This window comes from Macrosteles quadrilineatus, unplaced genomic scaffold (assembly GCF_028750875.1).
Source record: "Macrosteles quadrilineatus isolate MER2022 unplaced genomic scaffold, UCM_ALF_1.0 Scaffold_8__2_contigs__length_117827958, whole genome shotgun sequence".
NCBI lineage: Eukaryota > Metazoa > Arthropoda > Insecta > Hemiptera > Cicadellidae > Macrosteles > Macrosteles quadrilineatus.
In genome coordinates, this window is record NW_026542601.1 from 97,599,277 (window position 1) to 97,611,586 (window position 12,310).

General features: G+C 32.3%; 1 protein-coding gene across 1 annotated transcript; it reads right to left on the bottom strand.

The window, feature by feature from the left end:
• Window positions 1–7,666: 7,666 nt before the first annotated feature.
• On the bottom strand, window positions 7,667–11,393 carry LOC128999236 (uncharacterized). The gene is made up of 6 exons (XM_054425635.1): window positions 11,278–11,393; window positions 10,642–10,823; window positions 9,896–10,050; window positions 9,292–9,365; window positions 8,907–9,002; window positions 7,667–7,896 (listed from the first exon to the last, which is right to left on the bottom strand). Exons 2-6 carry the CDS (start codon window positions 10,774–10,776, stop codon window positions 7,739–7,741), a joined length of 618 nt encoding a protein of 205 aa, XP_054281610.1. The 5' UTR covers window positions 10,777–10,823; window positions 11,278–11,393; the 3' UTR covers window positions 7,667–7,738.
• Window positions 11,394–12,310: the final 917 nt, after the last annotated feature.

A 12,310-nucleotide genomic window follows, 5' to 3' on the forward strand; every position in this document is an offset into this window, starting at 1 on the left:
GAGGTGAAATATAAAAGCTATCTATGAAATTTTGATTAAATATGCTGCCAAAACTATTTATCTTCATGTCTAAAAGTGCGGTGAGGTTTATTTCACTATCATATATTATGGTGGATTATTATGATTTTAAAATGATTTACAGATAAACAAAATACCTATCACACAAAAATAATGTGATAAGAGATGATCCTTTGTAAACAACGTGGTAATATACTTTGAGTTAAATTGGGTATCTTGAGTGTCGGGATCGTTATTGTTATTCTCACGTTAACCAATTGAAAAATCACACTTTTTACAAAAGCAATCAACCTAAATGCAGGACTTTTCAAATTAACAGATAAAATAAAAGGAAATCTGGAGGTTAAAGGGACTGATGAGTCCAGTACTTGTTAATTTACACCTTTGAAGTTCGTTAACTATAACAATTCTCTGCGTGAAACCAGACCCTACTTGCTTGGATTGAAATACCCTGCGTGAGAGTGTGCTTTTAGTAAACACATGATTGAATTTCTTAGTCTTATTCTTCTCAGTCTAGACCTACACCCTGAACCCGCAGCCTTGACTTGATCATTAGTTGTATGGCCATACAGTGTTATTTATTCATACAAATGTTGGTTAGTGCCTAGCATATGTTTTAAAGACTTTTTGACGACCTACAAGGAGCGACAACACGTCTAGACTTGACAATGACACCTGAGTATCGAAACCGGTCGCCACCCAGACGACCAAGGATTACTTTGGCAACATTAGATGTTAAGTTTATGATATACAAATTTCTTAGCTGATTCTCTTAGTTTCAAACATATATATTAGGTAGAAAGCGTCAACTGTAATTAAGTGTAAATATGTTGTGTTGGGAATAGTTTAACAATTATTAATTTACACTGAGAGACTCTCGACATCCTCTCAATCGTGTTGTACTACTATACTGTCAGTTTAATGTATCTCAGACTACCGGATAAATCCATTCTAGGAATCTAGGACACGAGCTTGGATCTGTTTGTTACTACTAGAGCTTGTATTCATTGATTATTGAGGGGGTTTAAGGCCAATCAAGACCTTCGTAAACATAAGTATTGCCTTAGTATAATATTAACATTTCTTTGCTAATTCTCGTTTCAAACATATAAATTAGGTAGAAAGCGTCAACTGTAATTAAGTGTAAATATGTTGTGTTGGGAATAGTTTAACAATTATTAATTTACACTGAGAGACTCTCTACATCCTCTCAATCGTGTTGTACTACTATACTGTCAGTTTAATGTATCTCAGACTACCGGATAAATCCATTCTAGGAATATAGGACACGAGCTTGGATCTGTTTGTTACTACTAGAGCTTACTACTATGTATTCATTGATTATTCAGGGGTTTTAAGGCCAATCAAGACCTTCGTAAACATAAGTACTGCCCTAGTGAATTGCTTGACACAGTTTCAGGGAACCTCTTTGAAACCAACATTGTTTTCATGAGTGATCATGATGCTGATCTCAGATCCATAAACTTTATTTGTTATCTTTGATTACGTTCGTAGAATTTACATCATAAACATATCTTTGTTTTCGTAATTCGATGCTATTAAAAATAAATTATGTACATTATACACGTTTCCCCATATGATTATATCTCTTACATGTTTAGTATTCTATGGTTTATTTTATTTCAGTCTGGCTCCAACACATGTTTTTGGATTTTTCAATTTTACTACATGTGATTATTGTTTTGATAATATCAATGTTGTTAGAAATAGTCAAGGAATACATCACAGTTTTTACCTAATTCATTTTGCATTTATTTGTTGGTGATTTTCTCTATAGATTATGTAATTGTATTTTTAAGTTATATAAAGGACTTTCTCATTCTTAACCTCAAGACTCAATTCAAGATTGGTAAGATATAATTAATTATTCATGGTAATCTCTATTCAGTTCCATTACATCAAACATAAAACTATTCTCTCCACTTTAAATTCCCTAATAATTTCATTGGTCCTTCGAGCCGGATGAAAGAATCAAGAATATGGATATTCAAAATTACTAATAGTGTACATTATTATTTGTTATTTCATCAAGATATTTAAAATTCAATCTTAAAAATCTACTAATGTACTCTGAAAAATTGGAATGTTTGATTCTGTTGCCTTAGTAACAATATTACTACCCCTTTCTATCTTTGCCTTTACAACCACATTTTTCCAATCAGCTCATTAGTACATTCCTTTAATATACAAAATGAAGTATCAAACCTTTGTCAGATTTTCTAACCTAATCAAAGTTCGTCTCAATAATATTCTTTCATTTATTGACACTATATCAGAAAATGATCATGTTGAATTAGTTGATCAACAAAAAGTTAATTCCTATAAAAGTGAAGTCAATGAAAAGCGTTGTGAATTTAATGAACACATTAGAAAATTACTGGACGTGCCGAATCTGCCTGGTGACTATGATGAACAAGATCTAATTGATCGACAGGAGGAAATAAATGAACTTTGTATCAGCATAGAAAGTAAAATAAATTCTTATCTTTTGGAAAGTAAAGGCAATGATGGCAATCAATCTATTACCTCTCATCTCAATGAACGGGAACACTCTAACATGTCTGTGGTGCGCTTACCGAAAATAGAATTAAAAAACTTTAATGGTGACTCTCAAACTTGGTTAGCCTTCATCAACCTCTTTGATACCACAATTCATTCAAATTCATCTCTCTCGAATGTGGCTAAATTTCAATATCTACTTAGTACTTTATCTGGTGAAGCACTCAATCTGGTCAAATCCCTACCCATCTCTGAAGCAAACTACACCATCGCGTATAACATGTTGCGAGATCGTTACCATTCAGTGCGAAGGCTTTCATCTCTTCACATCAATAAAATCATTGATTTGCCCAGTGTTAGTTTTTCCTCTACTAAGGATCTCAGAAACTTGCTAAACTCTTTTAATGAAAATTCCCAAGCTCTAACAGCATTAGGCTGTGATGTAGTGGAAAACAATCCTCTCTTAGCATCAATGCTTTTACGAAAACTAGACTCAAAATTGTTAAATAAATATGAATGTTCAAGAAATGACACTGAATCTCTGCCCTCAGTCAATGAGGTAATAACTTTTCTGTCAAATCATTGTGCACATGCTGAAGATGTGTCCATGCACTCACCCAATAGTAGTAAATGGGTCAAACCTCACTCAAATATCCCACCTTTGTCCAACTTCAACCGCAAAAATGAAATGACTCATCCCAGACCATTTACCCTAGCATCAACACAAAGCTCCACTGATTTCCCTTGCTTCGTTTGCTCTAAACCTGGACACAAAGTATATTCCTGTACTTTATTCAAAGAAAAATCTCCTCAAGAAAGGTATGAACTAATCAAATCCAAGCAACGTTGTTTCTCTTGTCTTGGAAATCATAAAGTCAGTATCTGCAAATCGAAAAACTCTTGTTTTAAATGTAATAAAAATCACCATACACTGTTGCATCTAGAACCATCAAAAGACCGTACATCAAGAAACTCAGTACCAAACTCTCCTCTCACCTCCATGTTAACTGTCTGTGATTATGAACATCATTCCTCCTTTCCACGGTTTATCAAACAAGAAGAACCTCCTTCATTTTCTAAACCAAATGACCTCAACATTTTGAGCAAAAGACATTTTGTGAAGACTTATTCTAGACAACCCTCTAGTATACACCACGATAAGCTACCATTCAAGCGTTGTCACCCTCCTCCTGAAGACTATTACACCACTAAAACAAGATTTTTCCCACTAGAAAAGAAATTCAAACCTCGACTGTCTTATAAAGAAGCAATCCAGAACTCTCAATTTCTAGCTCCTCTCTCAGCAGATCCATCAGACCTATCTTCACCAATACCTGAACACTTTCTGCATAGTACACCTCATGCGATAAAAGTCAAAAGATGGCATCGATGGAGACTACCTTCATACTTTGAAAGTACGCAACAAGTGGAACAAGCAAACACCAAACTTGAATGTTGGAGATCTTGTTGTGATTCAAGACATCCTTACACCTCCAATGTATTGGCCAATGGCTAGGATTGTTGATACTCACCCTGGTTCAGATGACATTACAAGAGTTGTGACTGTGCGTACGAAGAATGGACTTCTCACTAGACCGGCAATCAAGGTTTTCCCACTGCATGTACTTGAAGACTAAATTTTATTGCAGTTCAGTCCCTTTTGTTGATTTAACTTTATCTGTTTTAATTACTGTTTCTGTACTCACTTGCTAAATTAATTCATTGAACCTGCGGTTCAAGGGGCCCGGCATGTTTAGTATTCTATGGTTTATTTTATTTCAGTCTGGCTCCAACACATGTTTTTGGATTTTTCAATTTTACTACATGTGATTATTGTTTTGATAATATCAATGTTGTTAGAAATAGTCAAGGAATACATCACAGTTTTTACCTAATTCATTTTGCATTTATTTGTTGGTGATTTTCTCTATAGATTATGTAATTGTATTTTAAAGTTATATAAAGGATTTTCTCATTCTTAACCTCAAGACTCAATTCAAGATTGGTAAGATATAATTAATTATTCATGGTAATCTCTATTCAGTTCCATTACATCAAACATAAAACTATTCTCTCCACTTTAAATTCCCTAATAATTTCATTACATATATTCTGTTTGTGCATTTTTCCCTTTGTCGGTTTAACTGTTATTTTTATTTTTGATTGTCATCCTATACGAGCAACTGTCCAACTATTCTTACAGTATTATAGGCGGAATTATCATTAACTATTTTTTAGATCACAACAACAGCCTAATTTTAGTTTAGTGTCTAAATTATGTAAATCTTAAATTAATATAGTTTGTACTTTGTCTTTGTGTAATGTAAGCATTAGAATCTTATAGTTTCAGCTTGGGCTAAATGTTATTGATTTATGGAATGTTATGGAAAGTGTTGTCCATCTCTCAGCTTTCTTTGCCGATAATTAATTTTCTTTAGTAAACAGACGATTACTCAGATTTAGCAAATCACTATACATTCAATAAACATAAGTTACATAGTATTTTATCATTGTAAAATAATCTTGAGTAACACATTAATTGTAAGCTTTCGTGTGTTTTTATATTCATACAACTACTGTATAGTACAACCAATATTTTAAAGGTCTTAGAACACAGTTTAAATTCGAATCATTGATCAAATGCAGCCTCCATTCTTAAAAACGCTTAGTCATGGGAACACAATATCTCAATACGCATACATAAAAAATGCTATCTCAATTCCATTTGCAACAGCAAACACAATTCACACAGCCTGTCAACTACAGCCCTGGAGATATATTGTGGCAATATGCAGCTTATGTGTCTACCAAACGACTGTCATTTGGCCTACACTACTTCAAATAATGTGTGGAACATTGACAAATAAAAACACCCTTGTCAGGAAATATGTCCTTTAAGGTAAATAGATTGTTTTTACGACACAAAATAGTCATTGATGAAGGATCCATAGTATAACAAAATATGTAAAAGAAGAATAATAAAAAGTGCTTTATCGTTTCAAAATATTGTACACTCAATCGTCTTCCAAAGTGTTATCAGATCTACTTTGGTTTCCTCGCATAAGTAGGGATTTTCCTGAGTATTCGTCGGCTGTGTGCATGACGTAAGGTACAATTGGGGTGTATACTTGTTTGTTATAATTACTCACTCTTCGGCGCCCCTCAAGCTGTAACTAGGTGTGTTGCTAGGGCTTTGTTTAGGAGTTTAGGATTTTTATGAGTTTAGCTTAAGAGCATGGGGTCGGTACCTACGTCAGATAAAATAGCACAAATTTCAGCTGGTTTACAGATTTTTTCAAGACATGCGTGTAAAAAAACTTTTGCAAAGGCAAATTCTAACAGTTATTATGTGAAATAAATATTTTTAAAGCCTGTGTCTCTTGGCCAACTATATTTCATGTAATTGTATACCAACATTAGTTTTAAATCCAATGATTGTACAGTAAAACAGCAACTTTGTCCTTGTAAAAAAAATTTATATGTAATCAGGGACTTTGAGAATTTCTAGATGATTTGCACACTGGATATGAGTTGTTAGATCCCCTTCTACTGCAGACTATTATACTTACCCTCTCTCATCTCTTTGGTCACTAAAACCTTAACACAGATTTTAGGTCATTTGATTACACGCCAGCATTTGGGATACATATTTTAAAACTGCTCAGTTCCTGAAAACGCAAACCATTTACATTATGAAAGAAAACTGCATTTAGTAAGACCATAAACATAAATGTAGTACTGAAAGTGACTCTTTTGTAAGCAACCTGTTACTTAAACATTCCTGTACAGTTGCCGGCTAAATCAAGAGAAAGGAAATCATATTTTGAGTGTTCTGAAATAAAACCTTAATTTTTTTGTATTAAAATTTTGGAAAATAATTTAAGATTAAATATCTACGTTAATGTTATTGATTTTAAATACAAAATCTTACATACTATTTCTTCAACCAAGGTTGAATTCCAATTAAATGAAAGTTTACTAAACTATAATCAATAGTTTTACAATTATTGTTATTTGAAAATGAAATTTGGACATTAAATTGTTTGGTTTAACCTTATTAAATTGTATATAGAACCCATCTCTTGTGATATATTTAACCATGCGTTCCAGTTCCACCAACTCTTGATATAATCAACGGATTGCCATCTTGATTGTGCAGCTGTCCGTAAAATTGTGTTCTTTGACGCGTTGGATGACCGACTGAGCCACACACTGAAATGTACTCCAGAAATTCGAGCTAAGCTTTTGTTATCTTGAGTAAAAATAAAAGTTTTGTTTACCAGGGCCAATGAATTATTATTTTAGGTGTATTCGCTTTAATGTTCTATCCTTATCTACAAAAGTCTGCAAATGTAATAAAATGTAAATGTAATTAAAATGTAAGCAATGTGGTTTGTCTATGTGATGAAATATTATGTGTATTATGTAATAGTATATTTCATACCTAGGGCCGAAAATGAGGTTTTGCCGGCTCGAGATAGTTTTTAAGTTCCGAGACGAAGTCGAGGAATTTAAACGATCGAGAGCTGCAAAACCATTTCGGTCCGTGGTACGAACGCTGTTTTTCACCTCACTATACTCAATTAACACTATTAACCACAATAATGCAATGCACACTGATAGTCAATAGAACTACAAATTTAAGGTTATGTGAATAAATAATTAGAGGAATCAGCTAAAATAGTAATAAATAGTTGCTAGGCAGCGGTAACAATAAAACAATTCTATTGCAACACTATGGATACTTGAATATTTAATATGCATTCATGTTTTAAGAAAGTAAGCGGGCGGCTGATTTTGCGGCCCTAGGGATGCAAAAACCTGCTCGGTCCCCAAATGACGAGGATAGCTGGCATGTCCAGCAAAACGTAACTTTCAGCCACCAATTGACGTATGTAAAAAAGCTAAAAACATCATAGTGTGGTGAAAAATTAGTAAATCCCCTTCATTGATGACGCCACTTTTTCCGTGACATCTTTATGGAAATTGGAGATGGGAATTATAACATACTATATTTTTAACATCTTTTTCTGTTTTCCACTGCCCGAGTAACAGTAGTTATTAATTAAAGGAAGCCCACTTAAGGTAACTAGGAGAAATAATATTATTTACACTAGGTTAAAATATTTTAGTGTTAAGTTTAGTTAACACAAATTCTTTACAGTTAGCGTTGAACAAAGTCCTAGTCCTGTTTCAGCTCCTAGCCGAACACGTGGTGTATGCAGTCTCGGTAGTCCAAGTACTTCCCGTAGAGCCAATGTTTACGTAGTTTTAGGCTGTGTATCTTACTCTTAGCAGCAGACCATTTTGGCTCTCCCTCCTTATCCAGCACAGCTATAATCGTGTACCACGGATGCTCTGAGAACATAAACATATATTTAATATGTAATAAATATAATTTGGATACTAAGGTTGACCTGTGAGCTAAATGTACGCCTACCAGCTGCAGCAAGATTCTTGTCCAGATAGGATGCAGTATATAAACTATTACATTACTATTAAAATTCAATTTTCTATATTATGTTTCTATTCAAAGTCTTAAAATAGACTGTAAGCTATATCTTATAGTTCAACCAGTTCTAGAAAAGATTGTGTATTAATCAGAAACCCGAAATTTACACTAGAATTCACTTACGGTGGATTAATTAACCTACGTTTATTGAGATGTCAGTCTCTATTAATAGTCGAATGTTGATTTACTATTGGTTTCATAATAAAACAAATTGAGTTTACAGTTTAGAATAATAATATTGGCAAATATTTTATGAAAGATATTTTTATTAACTACTAGGTGAGGGTGCAAAATATAAAGTTTTAGTTCTTTAAAAACACCTCGGGGAATGGCTACACGTCCGCCATTCAATCTAGAAACAAGTTTTAGCTGTACTATCGATTTTGAAAAATAAATGTATTTCCGTTAACTCTAGGCAACCGGATATGATATAAAAGTGGTGCTAATCTACCTAACTACTGTATGTATATTATTAAATGTTTAAAACAAACCCGAGTTTATTTAAAATAAGATATTTTGTTAACATCAGAGCGCTCGTGCGCTTGAACGTATCCATGTTCTAACGATGGTTGTAACACTGGTAAACATTATGAAACCTGATGACAGGATAAAACAAGGTGATGATTTGTCAATAGAATAAATAAAAACACCAAAGCTTTTCTTACTTAAACTACGGTCACATTTATTGACCTATTGAACTTTACTACACTTGATAATTATTGTTTTGGTTGAAAGTAAGAATAATTAAATACACGATAAAACCAAAATCCATCCTTGTTATAATCTAAATCAATGATTTGGCCTATTGGTGTGTGATTTATATGTTAACAGTATCGCAAAGGTTAATAAAACTTACTTCTATCAATCTTGCACCTATGGTATGCTACGACTCCTTCTCTTTTGTCAAAGTATAATGGATACATAAAGTATTCCGGCACATCCGTTATTCCATCTGTTCAACAATAAAAGCAACTCATAATGATTTCTAATTTATAAAATATTATAACGTAATCAAGTTACTAGGTCTACTACTACAAGTTACGTAATAAAATAACAAGAATGCGCCTCTACTTAGAACGTAATTATTAAGAATAATACCAATTTAAAATAACAGTATTTTATGTTTTTCATTATTTAATTAAAAAACGAACTTAAGAACAATATTTATTTCAATTAAGTTCTAAAATGAAAAGTCTAAAACAAATATTCAATTCCAGCAATATTATGTAGTCCTAACTTACTTTTCTCGACGTAGACTCCGTTATCCAATCTCACCAACGCTCTTTTTTCTTCCGTTTTTACGTCTGACGATATCCTAATTCGATTGAAATATACAATCAAAATACAGTATTTAATTATTGTAAGTATTTTATGGGAATATTTCAGCAAAATGAGCAGTTTCTTCCGCACGTAATGTTTTTACTGAACTATACGTGTATTATAATTGGTTTCATCTTAACAATACAACTAAATCAAACTACAAGAAAATAGAGTTCATAACGTATCCATCGGAAAATGATGCCAAAGAAATAACAAGAGCTACTAAGAGCTGGCGATAAAGTTTTATAACCTAATTTCGTTATGGATGAAGTATCTTATTTTGAAACTGTATGTGTATATTACACTAGTGATAACTTCATGGCACAGATTACAGCATTTCTTTTTAGTGCTGAACTCAATATGAAATGTAACATCTTGTATAGTAACATGTAACCTTAACCTAGAAATATTGTGTAATTTGTAATTGTAATTACAAATTAATGTAATTACAAATTAATGTAATTTAAATTAATGTAGTTACAAATTAATGTAATTACAAATTAATTGTAATTTGTATCAACTTACACTTGGGTGCGATACAAATGTGTGACTTGAACAACGTTTTCCATGTATTTATCCTTCTCGTACTTTGCCCAAGCGCAAATCACGGAACCTCCCAGGCATTCGTGGCACGAGTGTTTTCTGGCGATCCAAACAGTTAGGAATCGATTGCCGGTAATCTGAGAAAACCTCAAACATAAACAGTTGGTAAATATGTAATATGAAATCAATAACTAAGTATTTGGTTCAAGACAATCCCCAATTTATAATAATATAAATTTGTTTTTGAAGGCAAGGTCTCATTAACTTAATTTCACAAGGAGTAAACTGTATAAAATATTCTATGACCTATGCAACAATTACCTGACAAAATGGACAGTTTGTTATATTTTAATTCCTTTAATTTTAATAAACTAGCTACACAATATTATAGTGAACTAAAAGGTATGATTCTAAGATCAAAAAACAGAGTGGAGTATAATTCTTTAGGGATGGCCGCAACGTTAAATTACTTACAGTAACGTACTACGTACTACGGCTTGGATTAGTTGCAGAATATATTTTCTGTACAACACAATTAAACTGAAGAGCGTTTAGCGGGCCTTCACATTTTGTATGGGCACGGACAGGCACGTTTTTGGTTCCCCTTAGTGCGCGAGTCCCCTATGTAGTTTCGTCAATTCAAAGACACAGTCATCTACCAGGGACCAACATACATAGATCAATGGTTATTAAATAACTAAATATTCTGAAAGAGATGTTGTACTCACGAACGGTAGGAACTCTTGGTCTTCATCTTTGACTATGTGATCTTGAAGGCGTTTGATTATTTCAGTGTCGCATGAATCAATCTCCAACAAATGTAAGGTTAGAATTAAACTAACCAATAATATTCTGGTGTTCATTTCCTGTATTTGTTTTTCTTCAAACCGAAAAAATGTGTGTTTAGGTCCTTGAAATTCATAAAAAGAACTGATTAGATTTAAAATAATGAAACATTTCTGCAAGCAGTGTTTGTCTTACAACAATAATTTATTATAAAACACGAACAATTCCTTGAGTAAATTGCATTAAACAGAAAAAAAGAAAGAATGTAAAACTGTGGCATATTTTCAATACGTGCATTAAAAAGTTGAAATAAGCATTCGTTTTTACAAATCGGTATCAGTAGTATAAGAATAGGACAAACAGAAAATACTTTTATTAGGTACAGTAAAGATAATAATTATCAATACGTTGTATCATGTAATACATTCCTTAACGTAATGAGAGGTTTTAAGAATTTACAGTATAAGTTTAGAGGTTAATTCAACAACTGTGTAATACTCACAGTTGAATATGATAAATAAATTTATACTTTTGTCGATAATAACGTCTAAATTATTGCTAACATAGCTTTTACTTACCTAAAGGCAGAAAAGTTTCCCATAAGTTGGTTAAAACACATGTACACTTTAAAAGTGTTCACACATTTTTTAAACACTTTACTTGAAATCATAAATCAATAGTGTAATATCTATCAAAACTGTTACGGCCACTGAATAGGTTTGAACCAGGTTTGAACAATCGTTTGCGACACAGATGGCTTTCTATGAACTAATGGCTTCATTATTATGACGCAATACTTAGCACTCTATTTGACAGAGGGAAAGGCTGCAGATATTACAGAGGGGATGGCTCTACAGAGCATATATAGCAATACAGAGCAATACAGAGCAAAATTAGCTTTCTACAACAGATATTATGATGTTTTATATGTTTCCAGATATAAAAAAAAACAAAATAAATACTGAGCAATTACAAAAGTATTTTAAGTACCTAGAGGAATCGTTTGATCTTTTCGTGTTTTCATACATTTTATTTATAAATTCAATCGTAGGAAGTGTATTTTCATTTTTTAGATGTTATGCAAAAATACAGCATAAACATGTATTTTTAATCGTGTGATTTTTTAATATGATAATTAAGATCAATAGTTAATTATTGTGGTTCGATTACAAGTAAATGTCTTGTAAACATGAGATATAGAGTGTCTTGATTCATGTGTAATATAATAGTTTACCTAAAAATAGATCTGTTGAGAAGTGATTTTATTTTTAAATCATCTGCGTAAAACTACGAAATATCAAAATAATAAAGATTTTAATTGTTGTAGAACGAAAAAGCTAATAAAATTGTTTAATTTGTATAATGTTTGAGAATGAAATGGAAATTCTTACGAAGAGGGAAAGAATCCTTAATCATTGATAGTCTAGAAAACGGAAAGTAAATCAAAGAAACGTCTTATAACACTTAAAACATATATCTACGCTTATACTGTTACTCACAAGACGGTAAATATACATAAAAGATGGTAAGTGGTACAATGCTGATCAAGAAATTATTTAGTCTAGAAAACCAAAACTCTGTAGAATATTTCACATACTACACTCCCTTGTT